This window comes from Lactuca serriola, chromosome 1, assembly GCF_051521515.1.
Source record: "Lactuca serriola cultivar US96UC23 chromosome 1, Lser_US96UC23_V15, whole genome shotgun sequence".
NCBI classification, from domain to species: domain Eukaryota; kingdom Viridiplantae; phylum Streptophyta; class Magnoliopsida; order Asterales; family Asteraceae; genus Lactuca; species Lactuca serriola.
Genome location: NC_136408.1, coordinates 114,954,918 through 114,981,253, shown reverse-complemented (window position 1 = coordinate 114,981,253; position 26,336 = coordinate 114,954,918). Strand labels below are relative to the sequence as shown.

Genomic DNA, 26,336 nt, shown 5'->3' with positions numbered 1-26,336 from the left:
ACTCATGCATGAACCCATTAGGACACCCAAGATGGCAACTTTCTGCCTTAGGGACTCATTTAGAACTAAGAGTAGCAACTCCAAGTCCTAGAAATCGGAGTGGACCACAAAGCTTCAACCTTTGGACCCAAAGTGGTCCAAAAACTCAATCGAAGAGATCTAAGGAGATAATCACCAAGTTTAGATCTTTATACCTTAAAATGGTCAAAAATGGAACCACAATCCTGGATCTACTGCTTCCCCTTTGATCCACCACCTTGCTATATTCTTCACTTGCTTGAAAAATGGCTTCACAACCCCAAAATGCTCTCTAATGGCCTCCAAAGCTCCAAGAACACTTAAGGGAGGATTAGGGTTTCGTGGTGGCTAACTAAAGATGAGAAGGAGGCTAGTCCTTGAGGGTATAATGTTCTTTATATAGTGACACACCCTAAAAATTAGGGTTTGGGGACTCTGAGCGTATGCTGGGTGTACGCCTCTCCGTACCTGCGAACATGCATCCTTATATGCTGGGAATACCCAGCTAAACTCACGCATGCATTCCTTGCATGCATGGTCTGCCTTGTCACAAAACTCCATTAGGGGCTAAAATTGACAATAACTTCAAAGAGCCATAACTGCTTTATTCTAAGTCCGTTTCCGACGAACTTGATATCCATGAAAAGGCGGCGGGAAGCCCTACGCTCCTAGCCATACCCCAAGTCTAAAACCTTCCGGATAAAACCCGAGACCTCATAAAAGACCGAATCACTTATACCATGGGCCTCCGAAACCACAACCGAAGTATTTTTCAAACGGGGTGTTACATATAGTATGATAGTACCCTTCATCATAATCTCTGCAAACACGATTTGATATGTGTAAAATGACGATAATAACCTAACGCTAACTGTAACGCCGTTAAAGTTATGAAATGATCTAATATTAGAATTATTTCATTGCATACATTTGTTCATTTAAAATCGGATAATCAAATGGCCATGTGACAATCTAAACATCTCTAATTATATTTTAATCTCAAATAAACCAATATATATATATATATATATATATATATATATATATATATATATATATATATATATATATATACTATTTGTAACGTTTTGAATTTTTTTTTTCAAAATTTAAGAATTGTTTGTCGGGTTTCAAATATATTTTTAGAAGTTTGAAATACATTTTCTGAAAATCATAAATATATTTTTCTATTAAAAAGTAGAAATTTATATGACATAAAGTTATTTTAAATATAAGAAAATAGACATGATGGTGTGATTTTGTAAATGACTCAAAAGGTTGTAACTTTGTTACCATGAACTTCATATAAGCCTAAATTTATAACTTAACATATCTTTTATTATATTTAAAAAGGTGCTTGAAAAAGTAAATAATAACGAGGTTATCTCCATATATTTATAAAATACATATTTTATGTATATAATAAACTTTAATAATATAATATGTTATAACAATTACTAAAATATTAATATAAGAGAAAAAATATATATAATAAACTCACATTGGATGAGGTTGATGATCTGTAATTATGGAACCTATCAAAGCCAGTTGGGTGAAGAAGAGATATATATATACACAATAACTAAGCACCTTTTCCAAAACACTAAAGCCGCTGCCCCCCAATAGACGCCTCCAAATCAAACGGCTGCCACTGTACTCACCTCCCCATTTCTCCGGCGACGGTGTTCATCACCGTCATCTCTATCCCCTCCCTCCTCCTCGCCGACCTTTCCCACCGACTTACTTCCAGTGAAACGAGTGGTTCAGTTCGTTTCCCATCCCCATATCATATCAGGTTCGATTTCTCATCACCATATCATATCTATTGTTGCTTGATAAAGTATATGATGAGTTGTTATCAGTTTCTTATTGTTTCTACTGAACGATAAATTCCCATTTGTAGTCTGGATTTCTGTTTATTTTTACATGTTGATTTTGCATAAATCCCCTAAAGAATATGAACACCCATTTGTGGTGATCGATTATAGTATATTTTACGAAAAGAAACACTTTTATTCGTATAAATGATAAACCTTTTGGTAATCTTTTTTACACCAACTGATATATAAAGAATACGTATGAGTATTTATATATGTTTTATCAATTACAACTGCTAATTACTAAATATTATTCCGACCGTTTTGTTTTTTGTTTTTTCTTAGATATTTTTTTTTAAATTATTCGGACGGTTTTGCCGGTTTTGGTTTGGTTTCAAGTCAAGTTAAAATGACCGATTAGTCCCTAAAGACTTTATTTTGGTTTCAAGTCAAGTTAAAATGACCAATTAGTCCCTGAAGACTTTATCTAGACTACCCCTGTTTGTTGGGGTTGTATGTGAGCCGCTCATTACTTTTATTTAAGAAAAAAAAGAAAATTTGATAAATGTTTATGACCCAAGCCACAAGCCACCCACACGACTTAACTTTCTGACTAGGTGACATGTGTATTTTTAAAAAGAAAAAAATAATATTTAGATTATATATTTAAAGAATCAAGTTTGTTTTTGGAAACTGTTAATATAGAAAAAATACTATAATTGGTAAAAAAAGTTGTAAAAAAAGTATAATACTAAGATCCTTTATATTTAATATTAACTGTTCATTTTTAATCCCTCTTGATTTCGTATCCAAATTTCACTTTATTTTATTTTATTTATTTTTTTGAAATCGAAAGGAGATCTAATTATCATCGTATAAGAAATCATGTAATATTTAATATAATTATTAAATAAATAATTGTATATACGTAACAATTGCCGCCAATTGCGATGAATTAGGGATGAGCATAGACAGGTACCCGCCTCATTTGGCGAGAATCGGAACCGGAATCGGAACCGACGGTTCCTAGAAAGTTAGAACCAGAACCGGAACCCGTGTAGACAGTTCTTAAATTTTTGGAACCAGTCCCGAAACCGGCGGTTCCGGTTCCCGGAGCGGGTAACCTGGTTACATCAACTTTATTAAAAAATTTCAATAAAACCACAATTTATTTCGGTCAGAATCGAATAAATTCGTATAAAAAAACGGACAAAATCAGACCAACATTTTCTAATTTGGTCAAATTAACACACACACACACACACACACACATATATATATATATATATATATATATATATATATATATATATATATATATATATATATATATATAACCGGTTCCGATGGGTACCCAACGGGTAGCGGTTCCTAAAAAATGAGAACCGGAACCGGAACCGGAACGGCTTAAGGTTGTTCCGTAACTTAGGGAACCGGAACCAGAACTGCTTAAGGCAGTTCCAGTTTTGGAACCGAAAGTTTCGAGACGGTTCCTGTTCTGAAAGCGGGTATCCAGTTCTAATGTTCATCCCTAGTGGAAGGGTGCTAAATGCCCAAACTAAACTGTTTACAAATATGGCACCTATATTATTTTTTATTTACAAAAATGGCCACTATATTATCTTTCCTTATTCATATACGATGTAAGTAACAAAATTGGTTCCCAAAATCTTCCTCTTTTTTCACAAACATACCCAACTTTCATTTTTTTTTTTTTTAAATTTGTTGTTTTAGAAAGCTACATGTTTAATCTCAAACTTTCATCATTTATATATATTTTAATTTTATTTAACTTATGGTTTTCTTTTAGCCTCTTATTTTAATATGTATAAAATAGAGTAAAAAACCATAAGCAACACACAAATATATATATATATATATATATATATATATATATATATATATATATATATATATATATACTCAATGAGTGAAAAATTAGTTTAAATTGGATTATATAGATAAAAGAGATAAATTAGTTTTCTAATAGAGTAAGGAAAATAGTCATTTCATGTCTTGCCTGAAGAAAAAAAAATACATAGAGATGGTCCAAGTGAATGAAACAGGAGATAGGGACAAAAGTAGTAGATCAGATCAAACCACATGGACGATTTATGAAAATTGCTCTAATATTAATTTCAAAACAAACACAAGTTCTATAAAAATATTTAATGTCTACTTTCTCATCTTCAATTTGATTGGTGTTGTTCTATACTTTTACATATATGAAACCATTTAATATGATGTTTTGTAACATGACAGCTACCACCTTCACTCTACACATAAAAAATGGCAAAGTACCTCCCTCCTGAACTCATCATCAACATCCTCTCAATGCTACCATCAAAATCACTTCTTCGTTTTCGATTAGTGTGCAAATCATGGCATTCTCTCATCTCTTCCCCCGAATTCAGCCAAACTCATCTTCACAATTTCAACAAATTAAACTCTCGCAATCTTGTTCGATGTTGTCTATGGACAGAAAAGAAGGAAGTATACACTATCCATCACAATGACCAACATCTCACTCTCGATGCCCCCATTGATTTCCCCTTCAATCTTCTCCGTGATGAATATGGAACCATATTTTATACACTCATCGCGAGTTGCAAAGGCGTTGTTTGCCTCTACAATGAAAGATCACCAAAAAATGAAATCCTACTATGGAATCCATCCATTAGGAAGAAAATTACCCTAACTCCTCCTTCATACATGCCAGAACTTACTCTCGTTTTCGGGTTTGGGTATTGTGAGAATTCTGATGATTATAAGGTAGTGAGACTTGCATATGATCGAAATAACTTGATCGATAGACCCGAGGTATGTTTTTATTCAACATATATAATATTATACGAATTAATCGATTGGAAGTGATTCGTATACAAAAGTTTTTCTCCATACACAACAATTTATGCTTAGTTGTACAATACAACATTTGAAAACATAAATTGTTGTGTACGAATCACTTCCTTAATCGATAACATTGTTAGTGATTAAGGTTTACGCCCAAGCCCTTTAGGGTTTAGATTAGGTCTCTTATTGGCTTGGGCCTAAACCCGAATCACTAACAAGCATGTCTTAAACTAATTATATTGCCACTTTTTTTTTTTATGTTATTTCAGGTTGAGATTTACACTGTGAAAACCGCGATTTGGAAACCGATCGTGTTCCCTCAAGATTTTCCTTGCTACCATATCCTTAGCGACTGCTCACAAGTGTTTTTCAATGGATCTGTTCATTGGTTAGCAGCTGATTTGGGAGTTTCACATTGCTCAATACTAACAATGGACATGAGTAAAAACGTTTTTGGAGAAATCCAATTGCCTGAGTATCTGGTGCATTATTCTTCAATGGGTTTAACATTAACGGTTGTTGGGGATTATTTGGGTGTGATTTATTCAAACCGTTGTACAGTTGTGGGTTCAAGCACTTACAAGATATGGGTTATGAAGGAGTACAAGAAACCGATTTCATGGACATTGATATATGATGTGCATTATCCGGATACGGATTTAGGGAGACCTTTGAAGTTGAGACATAATGGGGATTTGATAACTGAATCACGTAGATGCAATTTAACAATCTATAATCGTGAGGCAGGGTGTTATACTGTTGATGGATGTTGTAGCAAAGGTGTTGTATTATGGTCGTTTTCTATTGATAGATATGAAGAGAGCTTAGCATTGTTGGATGTTGAAAGTGATGGCAACAATGAAGAGTGATTGGTAAGGTTTGAAGTGATTGTATATTTTGTGTGTGTGTGTGTGTTTGCATATATGGTTATTATTATATTCTAATGATTGTGGAATGTAAGTAGGTAACATGGTTTGTTTGTGTAAGAAATTGAAGTCATTTGGCTAGTGTTTGAAGGTGGCTTGACTTTGTACATTACACATTTTTATGTATTATATCTGTGTATATATCATAAACAAATGGGATATTTTCTTTGTTGATGAGTTGATTGCATAATAGATGTTTTGATCGATACTGTTCTAAAGATGAAACATGTGAGGAAGGTACATTATTAAAGCCTCACAAACGATTAATGTATTTTTAGGATGAGGGTAGTTAACATTTATCTGATTAGTATATTGTGTGGAATCAGAAAATTTGAGTTGGAAAAGTAATAGGTAAATTGACTTTCATTAAAAATAAACTCTCTCTATAACGTATCTCAAAAACACTAACCGAAAAGGAAAAAAAAATATTAAAAAAAAAAAATACTTCATGGCACAACTCACGACCCAAGCTGGTTAGTTGCCAAAAATGTGGCCAAAATTTACATCAACTTAATGTAGGTTATACATGAAAAAAGTAAATAAAAAATTTGATTTTAGTATTGATTTTTAACTATTAGGTGTGAAATCCATGTATTACATAGGTTTATTTAAAAGAAATTAAATATAAAATTTTAACAATTTAAAAAATTTTGAATTTATAAGAAAAATGAAAAAAAATTTTAATTATTAAAATTAATGAAGCTTTAATGTATTGAATACATTACATATATAAACCATTTCTAATAAATACTTTACATATATATTACGTTACATATTAAATGTTGAATTTTAATTTAATAAAATGAAAAATACAATAAAATGACAAGTGGAAAATAGAAAAATTTAAAAATTCTAGAAAATGTCATGTGTCTAAATGAATGAGAAGAGGACATGTGGCAAAAAACATTCGTTTATTATAGTAGATTATTAAAGTTAGTTGGTATAGATAGATCTTTTATACTCATTTTATTTTAATAGTTTCCAATAGTTACATCAATTTATTATTTTTTTAATTATGTTCAAACTATTTTAATTTAAATTAATGATTACGGATTTAAAAATCCAACTATCTCTGAAAATAACCTACTGCAAATCGATGATTAGTTTTATGTTTTTTAAAGTTTCAATATTGTTTGACATTGTCAACTTATAACAAAAGAATAAATCTCAAACCACTATACACAAATTAATTTATTTGACTATCACTTGTATCATTTGTCCTCACATATGTAGGCACTAGAAAATCTGTTACTTGTTTTTGTCTAAGTCTCCTAATTAATCTTTAGTTGCCCATGTCCTCGTTGATTGTGGAAATATGTAGGCACTACAAAATCTGTTACTTGTTTTTGTCTTTTTATGGGAGAGTCGTGTATCTCTTGAAAAGTTAGAAATAACCAACATTTTCTAGATCTTCTATCAAGTTTGAATATCGTTCTTTGGCATCGGTTACATATGAAGGTAATAAATTGTGAAGAGACTTACATATTCACTATAATTTTAGCGGTTGATAATTTTTATGATAATATTTATGTTGTTTAGATTGATGTCAAAAATTCGGAGATAAGGTTTTGGATGGTTTTGTAAAGGTTTTGGAAACCCGTTCACAAGAGTATGTTGGCTATAATATTTTTATAAAATCCTTAATTATATGGAATGCAACAAGAATATTTTGAGTAAAAAGTTAAAGTTGTTGGACCTGTTCCAAGTTAAGATTGGGGGAGGGGGTAAAAATATATACCTTTGCTAAATCAATCTTAAATTTGAATATTAATCTATAAAATTAAAAGAATAATAACTTGTTCTAAATGTTGTAGTCAAATGTTGTACTTGTAATAAGTTGATTTTGGGCTAAACTAGATAATGGGCTAAAGAATTGTAGCGGACTTAGATATTGGGCTAAACTGTATCCCGTTGGACCTGGGATTGAAGTGAAAAACGGTCGAAAGTTAATGATATGTTTTTGTAAATATTGTCAAAAGAGTTGTTTTATCTCGTTGATCAGTCAGGGTTACAATTCACAGTGTTTATATTCAATGAGATACACGTCTCTAAAACAAAAAGTATTGAAACTGTTTTTTTTATTCAACATGTTTGCAGATTTTTATGCCAACTTTGAAACTGTTTTTTCTTGTTCAACATGACTTTTTTATTATTTATTGGATTTGTCTGATTTTTTTTTCCAACATCTAGTTCACAATTTAACATATTGTTTACATTTTTTGGTTGTATATTCAAACACATGCATTTTTTTTCCTAAATAAGGGGTGTTAAAGCTGTATTTTTTTTTTAATTTACACTAATTTCTTTTGTATTAGATCCTACATATGTTCGAGATGTTGTATCCCTCGTAGAAGAATATTTCAAAATTTGTAGAGCTATGGTTGGATTTCTCGAGAAATTCAAGGTAAAAACTGACATAATATCGACATCAACAAAACTTATGGCACATCGTTTTTTTACAAAAATATGCGATGTGTACAAACATATTATGGATTAGGTGTCAACTCCCCAATTTTTCTTGAATGGGAAGGATATGATTTAGAAATACGATAAGTATTGGGATGACCTTGAAAAATTAAACGCCTTTTTGTACTTTGTGGTCGTATTAGATCCACAGTTAATGTTTGAGTTTCTTCAACAAACCTTTGAGAAGCAGATTAAGTTAAAGAATATCGGAGAACCTCTCATATTCAACTAGGAAGTCACTTTGAAGGCTAAGACCTTAATACGAGATATTGAAAAAAGATTTGAGAAATTTTCTAATTTCTACAAAGGAAAGTTTGACAATATCGAGTTTTCGCAAAGTCAAACACGTGCTCATGAAGATGTCGTTATGGTTGATAACGAAAATGACTTAATGGGAGATTTAATAGTACAAGCAGATTACCCATCAACATAAACAGAAACAGAGTTGACATGATATCTAAACGAGCGGTCAATTAAATACAATAAAGATTTTGATATTCTACTTTGGTGGAAACAAATTGCATCTCTTTATCATATTCTATCTTGTATGGAGAAAGATATAACTTTATTTATTTGTATACTTTTTTCTAATTATATTTTAACACTTTGCTTGTTTATGTTGATAGATATTTTGGGACTACAAATTTCTACCGTTACGTCCGAGGCAGCTTTTAGTACAAAGTGGGCGGATATTAGATCCATACCGAACATATTTGTCCGCAAATATATTAAAGGCTTTGGTTTGCACCAAAAATTGGGTAAGGAAATCAAGAAATCCAATTATGGACAACATTGATGAAGTTCTGAAAGAAAATAACATCGCGAAAAAGTTGGAAAATGTGATAAACAATGAAGGTGGAAAAGAAAAACAACCAATTAATATTCTTGAGTAGTTAATTTGTATTTGTTCATTGTTATATTGGAAATAAAAACTTAAGATTAATATTTTAATTTGGATGTTTAATGCTTAATGTTTAAATATGAATTATGGATTTTTGGAATATGAATTATCAATGTTTAATATATATATATATATATATATATATATATATATATATATATATATATATATATATATATATATATATATATATATAGAACTACATATAGAATTTCCTTATTTTGGTTATTCAGGTCATTTTGGTTTATAGGTCATTTCGGTTCAAAAGCGTAGTGTACATGTTATTTTGGTCATTTCGGGTTAATAACAAAACCGAAACCTGTACCACCCAAACCGAACCGGTCCCGTATGTCACACCCCCAAACCAAGGATGATGGAAACGTCCGGGGGTGGAGGACTTCATGTATAGTATCACAACAACAAGTATAATAGTGCTCAAAGTAAATACAATCAATCATAAATATAATCAGAAACGAATTACATGGTTTCAAGTATTACATATTTCAATGATTGATCACGACATGATATAAAAATAGTTGTTAACGCCGTAGCGTTCCATCCTCAAAAGCTTGTGGTTACTTGGTTTCGTTGACTTCCTGAGAATATAAGTAGTTTTGAAAAGTGTCAACAATTAAGTTGGTGAGTTCATAAACTTTTTAGATAAAGAGTTTGGAAACCGTTCTTTGTAATGTGTTGTGTGTTACCAAGAAAAATCCAATATTTTCCTTATAAGAGTTATGTGGTCCTAAATCCCAGGACCAAGAATAAACATGTATTTTCCATACTTAAAGATATAAAAGTGGTTTTAAATCGGCATAAAACCCTTTTTGATTTGAGGAAAATCCCGTAATAAATGATGTGTAGTCTTAAATACCAAGACCGAAAGTGTACAGTAATATCCGTACTTATTGATATAAAAAGTGATTTTAAATTAACATAAAACCCCCTTTTGATTTATAAAAATCCCCATAAACTTTATGTGTTGTTAACTCCCTATGTGAGTCGCTATAACCATACTATGACTGAATGAACCTGCCACGACGTTTCTCAGGCGTCGAAAACTGATATGACACTTCTCACCCATAGACTTGCAGGTCCTACTGTAGCTAGCAGCAAGGTGTGGGATGTCAAACCCAATATAGATCTATACACAACTATAACGTTCTCCCTATAAGAGACTTTGGTTATAACTACCAGGAATTTTAACCCGTACTCTAGGAGTACTGAGAAGAATATCTCACAATTTAAGTTAACAAGTTTACGTGTAACGACCCGTCTCCGGTATGATAATTTCTTGGTATTTATTTTGAAGTTTTGCAAGAGGGACTCGGCGAGTTCATAGCCTGACTCGCCGAGTAGGGTCGGGATTTCGAGCACGTGATTAGCTGGCGACTCGGCGAGTCTGTCCGTCTGGGAGAAACCCTAAATCCCCGGGTTGCCCACTATTTAAGCCACCTTATAGCCCCCAATCTCGCCTCCTTCACCCTCTGAAGCTGTGAGAAAACCCTAATTCGATCTTGAGTGTTTGTTTTAGTGATCTTGTGTGCATTTGTGAAGGCTTGAAGAAGGAGAAGAAGAAAGGAGCAAGGAGAAGGACTGTAAAGCAGAGATTCAAGGGAAAGCAAGAGCTCTTTGAGGTATTCTTCCGTTTTCCTTCTCTTTTATGCCTTAAAACCCCTTTCTAGATCTTGTTAATGCCTCTCTCAAAGCTTTATGTTGATATGGAAGCTCTCTTAGGCCGAGATAACCTTAGATCTGTTCCTTTAGGAGTTGTAGAGCCCAGATCTATTGCCTTTATGGAGCTATTTTGCATATTAACCCTAGATCTACCCCTTTTAAGCATCTTTTAGCCTTTATTCCCTTGTTCATGCGTTTGTACACGTAAAGTTGGAAACTTTACGTGGTAAATCAGCTTATTGGACTCAGATCTATCATTTGGATGTATTGGATTCGAGCAGAATCGAGTGTAGAATAGTTGCATGGCGGTGACTCGGCGAGTCGGAAGAACGACTCGGCGAGTCTAGTCGCGAGTCCCCGATTTCTTCCTTTTGAGCGGTGTCGAGTGGGACCAGTGAGTAGTAGAGTGGACTCAGCGAGTTTGAGGGTAGACTCAGTAATGGAGGGACTCGGCGAGTTGTTCATACAACTCGGCGAGTCCAAGGCAATCTTCTTAAGCTCAAGAACAACTCGTCGAGTTGTTCATAGGACTCGGCGAGTCGGATGAAGATTGTCTGAATTCTTGGATCAGGAGAGTACTCGTCGAGTCGATGCCATACTCGACGAGTAGCAGCGAGTAGAGTCGAGGAGTGAGAATAAGGACTCGGCGAGTTGGCGGCCCAACTCGGCGAGTCAGGTCAACTGTGGGTTGACTTTGACTGAGAGTTGACCTTGACCGACAGTTGACTTTGACCAAGGGTAAAAGAGTCATTTTACCCAGTGCAGTGTTTAGTATTTGATTGAGTGTATTTATGGACTTGCAGCCGGGGAGATACCGGAGCAGCAGCAGTTAGCCCTCAGAGCTATTCACTCAGTAGCCAGTTTACGAGGTGAGTTTCTTTTCAGTAGGAACGGGTCTACGGTCGCTATGCCGGCCCGTTTAATTATCAGTAGTCCCGGACTTCGGTCTGATGCAGTAGCTAGAGTGCTTGATGTCTTTGTGATTCAAGCATGTTTGTGTTATGTGTTCCGGACTCTGTTCCGATGCAGTATGCAGTTTATGTGTTTATAATAGTTGTTATGTTTTATGCTATGCCATGATCAGTCAGTTCCGGACTTCGGTCCGATGCAGTTAGTTCCGGACTTCGGTCTGATGCAGTTAGTTCCGGACTTCGGTCCGATGCAGGGGACAAGGTCCCAGTCAGTTCCGGACTTCGGTCCGATGCAGCTAGTTCCAGACTTCGGTCTGATGCAGTGGGCAAGGCCCAGTATGTGCTTATGTGTATGGTATATGGTAGTTTGGGGGAAACTCACTAAGCTTCGTGCTTATAGTTTTAGTTTTGGTTTCAGGTACTTCCGCTAGCAGAGGGAAGAGCTCGGGATGATGGCATCGCACACACCACAGCTTCAGCTTTTAGCCTGGGAGTTGATTAGTTTTTGATTTTTATATGACATGGATATGATACAGTTTCACCACAGTGTTGTTTTTATTATGGTTGGGATACATCACTTATGGTTTTTATGATATGACACTCAGATTATGGTTTTGGTTATATTATAAAAATGAAATTTTTGGGTCGTATTTTTGGGTTGTTACAAGTTGGTATCAGAGCCCTGGTTTGAGGGATTCGGATGCACTTCCGGGTGTATCTGAACTCAAACTAAGGGAAGTAAAAAGATTTTCTAAAAAGGAAATGTTTTCTAAAAGAATTTTGAAAGCACTTAGAAAGAAAGAATTTTTTTTTAAAAAACAAGATAAGGGTGTGGTGCATGCGATCAGCCGAGCTCAAGTAAGTACTCCCAAATTACCAATACGAGTTTTATTATTATGATTAATTGTTCCAGCTTCAGTAGAACAGCATGCTAGTATAGGACTATGGATCTAGGAGGATGCCTTATGTGCCTGCTTTATGTGTTACAGCTTTATGAGTATTGCATGCTAGTATTGACCAGACAGCAGTAGGATAGCCTGTTTAGGTTATACCTGATAGTATGAGCTTAGCACTGTATGCTAGTACAGTTTCGCGTTATGAGGGTAGTTTTGCCTGAGTATGTTTCCCTTATCCGAATGATGCTTGCTTTGCGCTTTGTGGGACTCTGAATGATGGAAGTTAGCCATTAGGTGAACACGTCACACCACATGTGATCAGAGTTGAATAATCCCAGAGTGCTGGAACTGGCCCTATTGCGCAGCTCTTGTTTGAGTCCAACCGTTATAGGGACGGGTCTTTTACTTGAAGGATTATCTGATCCTCGTCACATGTGATGGTGTTCAGGTGGTGGCTAATTAGCATTATAAGGAGACCTTCAGCAGCTGAGGACTAGTTGAGTTGAGTTTGAGGTTTCCCTAGGGCAAGCCTAGGATGAGAGTAGCAGAGATTAGCAGTAGTAGAAGTAACTTGGTGGAGTCAAGGCGGTTCTTGAGGAAAGTACGGATAGATGTGGAAGGTAGTATGGGCCCGTACTACTGAAAGCAGAGGATCCGTACTCGAATCAAGGAAGGCCGAGACAAGGCCAAGAAGCTAGTAGTAGTATCAATGATCCCTTGAGATATTTCGGTTTTCTGATGTAGTTGTGATATGCTTTAGAATGGTGGTTTTACGTTCGAGACCAGCAGCCGGCAGTGGAGGTGCCGGGGAGGGATCAGGTTCAGGCTCGGGGGGTGAGCGCATCGATGAGCAGACCCGAGAGTTTCTTTCTTCGGAGATTACGCGCATCATTATAGAGCAGACTCCTGTGATCTTCGGTTCGATCAAGGAGGGGATTCTAGAGCTGATGGATGAGAGATTGGGCACCTTCCGCGCCGAGGTGGCGGCCATGATGGGGTCGCGCACCCTTACTTTCAGGGAGTTCAGGGCATGTGGAGCTCCGGACTATCATGGGGCGCGAGACCCCATAGCGAGCACCAGATGGTTGGCGGATGTGGCCAACGCTTTCCGCACTAGCAGATGTCCCGAGGGGGACAAGGTCAGATTGGCGTCCTGTCTTCTGAAGGACAGGGCATGGGATTGGTGGGAGGAGGTCGGACATGCCATTGGGGATGATGCAGCATTGGATGCCATGACCTGGGTTGATTTCTCTACCAGGTTTAGGGCGGAGTTTGCACCGGTCATTGAGGTGCAGCAGTTAGCTAGGGAGTTTCAGGACCTCACCCAGACTACAGAGACAGTGGCGGAGATCACCGCCAAGTTCAGGGAGAGGGCTCTTCTCGTTCCTCAGTACGTGGCTGATGAGGAAATGAAGAAGGCCCGTTATCATGAGATGTTGCGGAGCGATATCCGTCAGTTTGTGAGCCGATCCAGCTGTAAAACGCTGGAAGATATGATTGCTAGGGCTCGGGAGAGGGAGATTGATCTCGAGATGGAAAAGAAGAGGAAACTGGAGGCGGTTTCAGGTTCAGGCGGTTCGGGCAAAAAGCCCAGGGTTTCGGATCACAGATCTAGGAGTCAGCAGAGCCACGGTCGATGTGGCAAGTATGGGAGATTGCACGAGGGAGCGTGCAAGGCAGGGAGTTCCGGCTGCTACAAGTGCGGTCGGATTGAGCATTTGAGTAGGGATTGCACGGCCCCTGCTACTGCCGTCGCAGCATCAGATCTGATTTTCTTTCAGTGCAATCAGAGGGGACATAAAAAGTCCCAATGTCCGAGTTTAGCTACAGCAGGGAAGGTGGTTGCACCTGCCCCTGCTACCTTGAGGATTACAGATGGCCGGCAGGGCCGAGCCGAGACGCCAGTGGCGAAGAGCAGGGCGTTTCAGATGACAGCAGAGGAGGCACGAGCGACTCCTGATGTGGTGACGGGGTCGTTCTCTGTGAACGGCATTTTTGCTTTGGTATTATTCGATTCGGGGGCTACCCGATCATTCGTATCACTTGCGCTTAGCAAGAGATTTAGTAGAGCTCCAGGGGAGCTGGATTGTCCATTAGAGGTTGAGATAGCAGATGATAGGACCGTGAGGGTCGACAGAGTGCATAGAGGGTGTTCTCTTCAGTTATTTGATGAGCAGTTTTCAGTGGACCTGGTACCTATTCCCCTGCGAGGGAATAAGGTTATTGTGGGCATGGATTGGCTAAGCCCCAATGGGGCGGTGATTGATTGTGAGCTTCAGCTAGTGAGGGTCCGCACTCCCAGTGGGGGAAAGTTAGTGATTCAGGGCGAGAGGCCACAGCGGGGACCGACCTTTTGTTCCGCCGCAAGGGCGAGGCGCTATGTTCAGCAGGGTTGCGCCGGTTTTGTAGCTTACGTTTTGGATGCCCGGGAGAAGGGCAAGGCGACAATTGATGATGTTCCCATTGTTCGAGACTACCCGGACGTGTTTCCCGAGGATTTGCCGGGGATACCTCCTGAGAGACAGGTCGAGTTCAGGATCGACCTAATTCCTGGTGCGGCTCCGATAGCCAAAGCACCGTATCGACTAGCTCCCCCTGAGATGCAGGAGTTGTCTATACAGCTGCAGGAGCTGTTAGACAAGGGTTTCATTCGGCCGAGCAGTTCACCTTGGGGAGCGCCAATCCTGTTTGTGAGGAAGAAGGATGGGTCGCACCGTATGTGTATAGATTATCGGGAGTTGAATAAGGTAACGGTGAAGAACCGTTATCCACTTCCGAGGATAGATGATTTGTTTGATCGGCTTCAGGGAGCGTCTTGGTTCTCCAAGATCGATCTACGCTCCGGTTATCATCAGATGAGGGTTAGAGATGAGGATGTACAGAAGACTGCTTTCAGGACCAGGTATGGTCATTATGAGTTTGTGGTGATGCCATTTGGGCTCACCAATGCTCCAGCCGCGTTCATGGATCTCATGAATCGCGTGTGTAGACCGATGCTGGATCGGTCAGTGATAGTGTTCATAGATGATATCTTGGTATATTCCAAGACGCAGGAGCAGCACGAGGAGCACCTGTGGGAGGTGCTGGAGGTTTTGAGGAGGGAGAGACTTTTCGCAAAGTTCTCCAAATGTGAGTTCTGGTTGCGTGAGGTGCAGTTCCTTGGTCACCTCGTCAACCAGAAGGGTATTTTGGTAGATCCGGCCAAGATAGAGGTCGTGATGCAGTGGGAGGTCCCGAAGTCTCCATCTGAGATTCGGAGCTTCCTAGGGTTGGCAGGGTATTATCGGAGATTTATTCAGGATTTCTCCAAGATAGCAGTGCCGCTCACCCGACTGACCAAGAAGTCGGTGGTATTTCGTTGGGGGCCTGAGCAGCAGACAGCGTTCGAGACCCTCAGGCAGAGGTAGTGCGAGGCTCCGATCCTTACCTTGCCAGAAGGAGTAGAGGACTTCGTAGTCTATTGTGATGCCTCGATCACCGGTATGGGAGCAGTTTTGATGCAGCGAGGCTAATTATCCTACCCATGATTTGGAGCTGGGGGTAGTTGTGTTTGCCCTCAAGATTTGGAGGCATTACCTCTATGGGGTCCGTTGTACTATTTACACGGATCACAAGAGTTTGAGGTACCTTATGGATCAGCCGAGTCTGAACATGAGGCAGAGGAGGTGGTTGGATGTGCTAAAGGATTACGATTGTGAGATCCTTTACCATCTAGGGAAGGCCAACGTGGTGGCCGATGCCTTGAGCCGCAAAGTGTCGGCGGCCCCCATCAGAGATTTATGTTGAGGATGACAGTGATCACTCCGTTGTTGGAGCGGATCAAGGAGGCTCAGGTGGATGGCCTCAAGGAGGAGAGACAGAAGTGTGAGAGGATCGTGGGCCGAGTAGCCTCGTTTGATTATGATAGTCGTGGTTTGCTGACGCTTCACGGGAGAGTGTGGGTACCGTACTGGGGTGGAGTACGGCAAGTGTTGATGGATGAGGCTCATAAGTCTCGGTTTTCTATTCACCCGGGGGCGACGAAGATGTATCGAGATCTTCGATCTGATTATTGGTGGCCCTGCATGAAGCGGGACGTCGCCTGGTATGTTGAGAGATGCCTGACCTGCCGGAAGGTCAAGGCGGAGCACCAGAGGCCTCACGGCAAGATGCAGCCGCTAGACATTCCCGTGTGGAAATGGGAGGACATCACCATGGATTTTGTCACCAAGCTTCCCAGGACCACACGAGGAGTGGATTCGATATGGGTAGTAGTGGATCGGTTGACGAAGAGTGCCCATTTTATCCCGATCCAGGAGAGTATATCGGCGGAGAAGTTAGCCGATATCTATGTACGAGAGATTGTGGCACGTCATGGAGTGTCGGTATCGGTGGTGTCAGACCGAGATGTCCGTTTCACTTCCAGATTCTGGAAGCGGTTTCACGATGAGATGGGTACTCGTCTCCTTTTCAGCACCGCTTTCCACCCTCAGACAGACGGGCAGAGCGAGAGGACGATTCAGACTCTTGAGGAGATGATTAGGGCATGTGTTCTTGATTTCGGTGGCAGTTGGGATACGTATCTTCCGCTGGCGGAATTTTCGTATAACAACAGTTATCATGCGAGCATTGATCGACCTCCCTATGAGATGCTGTATGGGAGGAAGTGTAGGACCCCGATTTGTTGGGGCGAGGTCGGTCAGCGGGTCATCGGGAGCACGGAGGTGGTGCTCAAGACGACTGAGTTGATCCAGCAAGTCCGTAGTAGACTGCAGACTGCTCAGAGTCGGCAGAAAAGCTACGCCGATAGGAGGCGTTCGGACTTGGAGTTCCAGGTGGGGGATATGGTCCTTCTGAAGGTCTCACCTTGGAAGGGTGTCATCAGGTTCCGGAAGAGGGGCAAGTTGGGCCCCAGATTTATTGGTCCTTTCAGGGTTTTGGCCCGGGTGGGTCGGGTTACTTATCGGTTAGATCTTCCTGAGGAGCTTAGTCAGATCCACAACACCTTCCATGTGTCTCAGTTGAGGAAGTGTTTGGTGGATGAGTCAGCAGTCGTTCCCCTAGAGGATATTCAGGTTGATAGCAGCCTGAATTATATTGAGAGACCGGTCGCGATTCTAGACCGGAAGACCAAGACCTTGAGGAACAAGGAAATCCAGTTAGTGAAGGTGCAGTGGCAGCACCGGAAGGGGTCTGAGTGGACGTGGGAGGCGGAGGAGGAGATGAGGGAGCACTACCCAGAGATATTTGCAGATTCAGCCGTAGCAGACTTGGAGGACGAAGTCTGAGATAAGTGGGGGAGAATTGTAACGACCCGTCTCCGGTATGATAATTTCTTGGTATTTATTTTGAAGTTTTGCAAGAGGCACTCGGCGAGTTCATAGCCTGACTCGCCGAGTAGGGTCGGGATTTCGAGCACGTGATTAGCTGGCGACTCGGCGAGTCCATATTCTGGACTCGGCGAGTCTGTCCGTCTGGGAGAAACCCTAAATCCCCGGGTTGCCCACTATTTAAGCCACCTTATAGCCCCCAATCTCGCCTCCTTCACCCTCTGAAGCTGTGAGAAAACCCTAATTCGATCTTGAGTGTTTATTTTAGTGATCTTGTGTGCATTTGTGAAGGCTTGAAGAAGGAGAAGAAGAAAGGAGCAAGGAGAAGGACTGTAAAGCAGAGATTCAAGGGAAAGCAAGAGCTCTTTGAGGTATTCTTCCGTTTTCCTTCTCTTTTATGCCTTAAAACCCCTTTCTAGATCTTGTTAATGCCTCTCTCAAAGCTTTATGTTGATATGGAAGCTCTCTTAGGCCGAGATAACCTTAGATCTGTTCCTTTAGGAGTTGTAGAGCCCAGATCTATTGCCTTTATGGAGCTATTTTGCATATTAACCCTAGATCTACCCCTTTTAAGTATCTTTTAGCCCTTATTCCCTTGTTCATGCGTTTGTACACGTAAAGTTGGAAACTTTACGTGGTAAATCAGCTTATTGGACTCAGATCTATCATTTGGATGTATTGGATTCGAGCAGAATCGAGTGTAGAATAGTTGCATGGCGGTGACTCGGTGAGTAGAAGAACGACTCGACGAGTCTAGTCGCGAGTCCCCGATTTCTTCCTTTTGAGCGGTGTCGAGTGGGACCAGTGAGTAGTGGAGTGGACTCAGCGAGTTTGAGGGTAGACTCAGTAATGGAGGGACTTGGCGAGTTGTTCATACAACTCGACGAGTCCAAGGAAATCTTCTTAAGCTGAAGAACAACTCGTCGAGTTGTTCATAGGACTCGGCGAGTCGGATGAAGATTGTCTGAATTCTTGGATCAGGAGAGTACTCGTCGAGTCGATGCCATACTCGACGAGTAGCAGCGAGTAGAGTCGAGGAGTGAGAATAAGGACTCGGCGAGTTGGCGGCCCAACTCGGCGAGTCAGGTCAACTGTGGGTTGACTTTGACTGAGAGTTGACCTTGACCGACAGTTGACTTTGACCAAGGGTAAAAGAGTCATTTTACCCAGTGCAGTGTTTAGTATTTGATTGAGTGTATTTATGGACTTGCAGCCGGGGAGATACCGGAGCAGCAGCAGTTAGCCCTCAGAGCTATTCACTCAGTAGCCAGTTCACGAGGTGAGTTTCTTTTTAGTAGGAACGGGTCTACGGTCGCTATGCCGGCCCGTTTAATTATCAGTAGTCCCGGACTTCGGTCTGATACAGTAGCTAGAGTGCTTGATGTCTTTGTGATTCAAGCATGTTTGTGTTATGTGTTCCGGACTCTGTTCCGATGCAGTATGCAGTTTATGTGTTTATAATAGTTGTTATGTTTTATGCTATGCCATGATCAGTCAGTTCCGGACTTCGGTCCGATGCAGTTAGTTCCGGACTTCGGTCCGATGCAGGGGACAAGGTCCCAGTCAGTTCCGGACTTCGGTCCGATGCAGCTAGTTCCAGACTTCGGTCTGATGCAGTGGGCAAGGCCCAGTATGTGCTTATGTGTATGGTATGTGGTAGTTTGGGGGAAACTCACTAAGCTTCGTGCTTACAGTTTTAGTTTTGGTTTCAGGTACTTCCGCTAGCAGAGGGAAGAGCTCGGGATGATGGCATCGCACACACCACAGCTTCAGCTTTTAGCCTGGGAGTTGATTAGTTTTTGATTTTAATATGACGTGGATATGATACAGTTTCCGCACAGTGTTGTTTTTATTATGGTTGGGATACATCACTTATGGTTTTTATGATATGACACTCAGATTATGGTTTTGGTTATATTATAAAAATGAAATTTTTGGGTCGTATTTTTGGGTTGTTACATTACGTGTGGTGTGCGTGAGTGTAAGACCTTTTTCTGTGGGAATAAAACCTTCCGAAATGTGTTTGTTGTGTTAATGGAAACATAAACCATACCTATTATAGTTTATCAAAACGTTTAAATGTAATAGTTATAACTTTGTTTACTATGGTTAACTACTGTATTTGTGAAGGTAAAAACCCTTTTGTTTACCGATATGTATATATATACCTTTTTCTAAAGTGAAATAACATGCAATATAACAACTAATTGATTACCATACTTATGAAGGTAAAAATCCATTTGTTTTCTGATGTACGCCAATACACCAAGATGAAATGAAATGTAACGTAAAAACATATATTCACATAACGATACACACCTTGCTCAACAAGTTACAAGGTGTAAAAGAAATTGATAACATTTTTCTAGTATTAACATTTCTATTACTGTTCTTAGAAAATTTATAGAAAGATCATCAAAGGTCCAAATCAAAATCCGTAAATTCTGAGAGTTTGGGAAATGAGTCTAGTTTGTTCATAAATTTTTTTATAATTTTTAATGACCTCCCACTTGTGTGAAAAAGTCCATAATCACAGACTGATCCGAATTTGCTCTTGAAATGATAGACAGTTTTGTAAAAATCACCATAAATTGTAGAAAAATCGTATGGAGGTGTGCAAGTAGCCATTTTAAATCTAAGGACATGAACTAATTGCACCTTGTACAGTTTTGAAAACTAAAATGTTTAAGTTGTTCAAAACAGTCCGTGATTGAAGTCCAACTTTTCTGATGAAAGCTGTTGGAAAAGTTTAGTTGTGTTCTTGATGATTTAACTTGTATTCCCCCCCCCCCTCTTAAAACTTAAGAAAAATATGAAAAGATATGGGTATGAAGTCACCTTATATGATTTCAGTAGATGGATGATGGATAAAAGTAGTGTTCCACTCAAGAACACTAAGAAGATGCCTTGAAGGTTCGAAGATCTAACATGAATGTGATGATGTTTGTGTAAAATATCTATGATTTGAGTAGAAGGAAGTGAAATAATTATATGGAGGATGAATATACTTACCAAAAGTAGAAGGAAAGCCTTGGAAAATGCCTTGGAAATCTTGAAATTGAGAGAGAAGAGTTGAGAGAAAAGTGTTTGATCTTTTGGTGGAAATGAGAGAAAATGAGTGAAGTGAGGAGAGAGGGTGAGTTTTCCCAGCTCTAGAACGTGAGAATGGATGGAAATGATGATAAAGTAAAAGGATGTGACTAGGTATGGTGGGAGGAGTGTGGCTGGTCATGGAGTGGGTGTGGGGGTGGTTGCTTGTGTCATTAACTAAAGGAAAGTCAACACTCCACCTCTTGTACTTCACCCACTCTACTTGGATAAGGTTTATCCCCAAAAACGTGATTAATTAATAAATATGGGGCCTTATATGTTAATAAAGTTTTGGGTGAAAATCTCGCGTTAAAACAATTAAAAACGGGCCTAAAACGCAAAACTAGTCGAAAACCGGGTGAAAAAGGGCTTCCTGCGAGACCTCTTGGTACTGGGCCGAGGTTCGGTCCCTTCTACTGCTGGGCCGAAGGCGAAATGGAGCGAAAGGGGGGGTAGGAGGCGAAGGCGAAGGTAGGGTTCGGTCTATGCAAGGTTCGGTCCGAAGGGACCTTCGGGTTCGGTCTACTGAGCCTCGGTCCGAGATGGTGTATTTCGCTTCTGATGCCTTCGCTTCTGACACCTTCGCTTCTGACAAGTTTGGCTCCTTAAGAGGGTTCGACTCCTTAAGAGGGTTCAGCCCTATAGGGTGGGTTTCGGGTCCTTAAACCTATTTTACTCGTTTTTACCCCGTTTCAAGCCGTTTTTGACCTGGTTAAGGGTCAGAATGGCCCGAAAGACTATAAAAAGTTTAAGGAACTTTTGAGAGAGATTTCGGAGAGATTTCACATTCTTGGAGAGATTTCTCATACAAAGAGAGATTTGGGAGAGATTTCACATACTTAGAGAGATTTGGGAGAGATTTCACATACTTGGAGAGATTTGGGAGAGATTTCACATACTTGGAGAGATTTGACATACGAGGAGAGATTTGGGAGAGATTCTAAATAGAGAGAGATAGAGTGAAAACGATTGAGAGAGGTTTCGTGTGTGACATTTGTGAGTGTCCGGCTTTGCAACGCAAGGTCCGTAAACCCCGTTAAGCCATGTTTAAGGATCTTACACACTCCCGATGAGTATGCAACATTGTTTTATCGGTTTGGTTCATTAGTTAACGCCGTTTTAGGTTAATGAAATCGAGATATACGAACTTTTCAAATGATGATTTCTCATTATCATAGCGATTTGAATATTAGTTACCTAACGTAAACCCTAGTACCCAAGGGTTAATTGAGTCGACCGGTTTGACTTGTTGACTTTAGTTGACTTTGACTTGACCGGAAATTGACGGTTGTCACATTGTATTAGTATAATTGGTATGGGTTTCAGTTCCAACTTTTCATCCAATTCGACTTTCAGGTTATTCAGGTCCGGTCCGGTACGGGTCGGTTCCGGCCCGAAGCACATCCCTAATTTACACATTGTGGATCTCAGGATCTGCATTCATTAGAATTCTTATTTGTGTCATTGTAAATAGAGTGTTGAAGGGTGGCTACAAAATCCAGCCATAACTTCTTTGACATTGTAATTTTTTTTGGTTCCAAAAAAATAGCGTTGTAGTGTGTTTCATTTGTGTTAGAGATTTCGGTTTGTATAACTTTTGTAAATTAATCTTCAAATTAATCTTTGTTTTCTAGTTCAAACCTGATTTTGTTTATAGGTTTTGTTGTTTTTATAGCAACACAAATCAAAATGTAAACAATTATATATGTATAGGAAATACTCTTATAGAAAACATAAAGAACACACGTACAAAGCATGAACCTTCATCAACAACATTAACACCGGCTACAAGTTATCGACTCTTATTCTTTTACACTTCAATTCCCTGAAAAGAAACGAAACATGAATATATAGTGAAATTCATCTATAATCCCTTTAATTTCCATCCTTTTGTTTGCAAACAAAATTCTACAAAATAATTAAGTAAAATTACTTTCTTGAAAATCTGCTACAGGCAAAGATGACCTTTAATCCAATTTTTTTATGGTTTAGACTCTTTTTCTGAAAAAAAAAAATATACATCAAGGACCATTTTTGCAGTTTTTTCTTATAAATATTAGTCAGATATTTTTCTTTAAGGAAAATGACCTAAAAGCCCAACCAAGTTTTCAAATCTTTTAAAAAGCCCCAATATTGTTTTGGTTGTTTAAGAGAACCCAACAACGTAAGATTTCATTCAAAAAACAGCATCTAACTTCACTTTTTTTTCTTATCTAACTATGTGGTAACCTGAGGGCAACCGGAGGAATAATTGAATAGATGACTTGGCAGTATTTTGACATGTGGATTGCTTTGTTGGCTTAAAACATGACATGTAGGATATATTCATCGATATAACCCATCTTTACTAAAACAAATTAGGGCACACATCTCCTCCTTAACGGTTTTGTCCTTCTTCTCCCATGACTTCTTCTTCTTCCTCTAAATCTGTGATCTCCAAGTCAAGCACCAACATTTCAAAATCAAAGGGGACACTTGATGATGGGAAGCATTGCGATTGTGGGTACAGTGCTCAAATTTGGACATCAACCACCAAAGCTAATCCTAGAAAAAAGCTTATGAGTTGTCCCTGTTCTTTGGTAAGTCTATCTGAAAGCTGTTTATATCCATTTTGTAATAATTTCTTGGTTATGTGAGTTAATTTTTTCTGAACATGAAGGATCGAAATACGAAAGTTGTAACTTCTGGAAATAGGTTGATGCTGATGAACCAAAAAACAAGACTAGGATAAATGAAGAAGAACCAGAAGCAAGCTCAATGGAAGTGAAAATTTTAATATTGGAAATGATTTGAATTTTTACAATTTGAAGACAGTTGAGGATCCTATGCTTTTTAGAAAGAAATCCGATGAATTGACTAGGAAGAACAAACACCTTTGTGGTAGACATCAATGGTAAGGGAGTCACCAAGTCACATCTCTTGACATGGTTGTTGCACACTCTTTGAGTTCTGTTTCACCTTCTGTAAAAACAATTTCACCTTCTGTAAAAACGATTTTAATTTCACATTCACCTCCTTCCTTAAGCCACAGCCACAACGATTTCACCTAGTAAGAGCCCTAGATCGCATATGTTCCAATTTCACTGAAAGGTAAGTCTTTGTGATAGTGGGAGTCTTATTTCCAAGTAATAAACGATAATTAGCCATGTCATCTTTTCTTGTGGTTCACTTCCATTAGCCGGTAAACAAAGAGTTTTAACCCACAAATGGCGATTACCTTTAATGAGAAGCCTAAGTTAGTTTGACTTTTTTTAGAAAAATGTTTACTTCATTGGGTTTTCTTGAACATCCAAAACAATATTGATGTTTTTTGAACTATTTGAAAACTTTATTGGGCTTTTAGGTTATTTTCCCTTTTCTTAAAGACTAAACTGCAAATTTGGTCCTTGTCGTATGTAAAAAAAATGTGGATAGAGTCCAAAATGTTTTCAACTTGCACCACTGGTCCAAAATCAATTCTTTTTTGTGGTTTTGGTCCCTGAAAAAGTTGAAAAGACTGTTTTACCCTTTTAGCTTCTTTTTCTATTTTTTTTTATATTTTTCTTAATACTTAAATAGTTAAATAATAAAGAAAAGACTCAACCAACCCCCCCCCCCCTCTGAAAATAGGTATCAAGAAACAAATACGCCATCTTTTTCTCTCAACTTTGCATCTCTCTCCTAACTCCTCATTTTAGTGATCCCACCACCGCTGCTTGCCCGAAGTCTGTGTCACGACCCCCCAACGTTATGGAATTACAACGAGCAACAATTTCACTATAATTGCGATGTTTTTCTTTGATACTAGATTCAACCCGGTGGAATTCTCTGTCGTCCTCCTTCAACCCCCATCTGTTATCCTTTATTGAAAGAGGAAGTAATCGATTGTTAACTTGTTCATCTAATCTTTACTGTAAGCACATATGACTAACGAGAACATTGCAAAATTCTAGGGTTTATTTTCGGGCTAAGATTACTTTATGTGTTGATGCAATTGGAGTTTCTTTATTCCTACTATGGTTACCTCTTTATCTGCAACAACAGCGACGAAATCTTCCATTTTCTTCTACTTTTGTGGTTCAAGTTAGGTATGATTTTAATTTCGAGTGGGGCAGTCGTTGGTTAAAATTTACTCTGTTATTTGGTAGCAAACATGTAAATTTCATTCTTCGATTAAGTATCTGGATGTTAACAAATCATATGGTTCCGATGACATCAATTGGGATTGGGCTTTGGAGAATCATAACAAGTTCTAAAATAAATCCTCAAATTAATTTATCTGTTGTAAATTTTCTCTATCTGTTTTGTTTTTAACTTTTTAGAGAGTATGTGTGAGGCATGTGTTTGAGTTGTAGGTATCAACTGGTAATTATGTGCCTTTTCTAATTTCCAGTATGTAAGTAGTGTGAAGTATCTGTGGTTTGAGTTGTAGGAAGAATATAGGATGAAAAAGGTGATCAGATAGAGTAGGAAGGAGGGGAGGCGCATCAAACTCTTCGATTTTACTTGTAACTACTTTGGATCGTGTTTCACTTTGGTGAATTTGAAACCATCGGAGCTTCACCGCATATGTATGTCTGTATGAGATGTTTGATTTGCAGGTGAAAGGTGATGAAGAAGAACACTGGAGAGGGAGTCAAACTAAGAGAGAGGGAGTCAAAGAGAGAAAAAGAGGGTCAAAGAGAGAGGGAGAGAAAAGGGGGCAGTGGGGGTAAGGTGGGCGGGGTCTTTTCTTTATTTTTTTTACTATTCAAATATTAAGAAAAATAGAAAAAGAATCTAAAAGGGTAAAACAGTCTTTTTCAACTTTTTCAGGGACCAAAACCACAGAAAAGAATCGATTTTGGACCAGTGGTGCAAGTTGAAAACATTTTGAACTCCATCCACATTTTTTTTGCATACTACAGGGACCAAATTTGCAGTTTAGTCTTTCTTAAATGTTCTTGTCAACGTCAACCGACTCTATTCAACAAATATCTTTCCTGCTATTCTGTTCTTGCTTATCTGCGCCTCAACACTCCAATCATCTTTTCAATATTTAGTAATCTAATATGTCTCTTATTCAAGAACTCAACCACCTTAAAATTCAACTTGAAGCCATCAAATTAGCCACAGAAAACTTTTTCGACTGTAACGTCATCGGTCATGGTGGATTTGGGAGGGTGTACAAGGGTCAACTCCCAGTCGTCTCCGCCTCTTCCACCGGTCCATCCACCACCGTCGCTGTAAAAAGGTTGGACGTGAAGTGTGGGCAGGGAGAAAAAGAGTTCTTGATGGAGATCGTGATGCTCTCAAGTTACAAACACGAGAATCTCGTCTCTCTTGTTGGATTCTGTGATGAAGATGATGAAAAGATCATTGTGTATGAGCATGAGATTCATGGAAGCCTCGATAATCACTTAGCCACTAATCTTACATGGCTGCAAAGGATTCATATATGTCTTGGTGTTGCTTGAGGACTAAATTACCTGCATAACGATGTAGGAGAGGGGC

The 26,336-nt window shown here is 39.1% G+C and overlaps 2 protein-coding genes across 2 annotated transcripts in view; one reads left to right on the top strand and one right to left on the bottom strand.

The window, feature by feature from the left end:
- The first annotated feature begins 1,595 nt into the window (after window positions 1-1,595).
- Window positions 1,596-5,788, top strand: LOC145097620 (F-box/kelch-repeat protein At3g23880-like). Its single transcript, XM_079035223.1, has 3 exons — window positions 1,596-1,813; window positions 4,098-4,655; window positions 4,958-5,788. The coding sequence occupies exons 2-3, from the start codon at window positions 4,125-4,127 to the stop codon at window positions 5,555-5,557; spliced, it is 1,131 nt and encodes a 376-aa protein (XP_078891349.1). The 5' UTR covers window positions 1,596-1,813; window positions 4,098-4,124; the 3' UTR covers window positions 5,558-5,788.
- A 16,821-nt stretch (window positions 5,789-22,609) lies between these two features.
- The window catches only part of LOC145097550 (putative receptor-like protein kinase At5g39000), a 133,148-nt gene continuing 129,421 nt past the window's right edge, over window positions 22,610-26,336 (bottom strand). The window contains exon 3 of the mRNA XM_079035161.1: window positions 22,610-22,689. Coding sequence (XP_078891287.1) covers window positions 22,675-22,689 — 15 coding nt within the window. The 3' untranslated portion in view covers window positions 22,610-22,674. The remainder of the gene's footprint in view (window positions 22,690-26,336) is intronic.

What these genes read in the sequence shown, in the direction of transcription:
- LOC145097620 (XM_079035223.1), top strand. Translation starts at nt 4,125, where the DNA reads ATGGCAAAGTACCTCCCTCCTGAACTCATCATCAACATCCTCTCAATG. An exon ending in ACTTGATCGATAGACCCGAG is followed by an intron (nt 4,656 to 4,957) that starts GTATGTTTTTAT and finishes ATGTTATTTCAG; the next exon opens with GTTGAGATTTACACTGTGAA.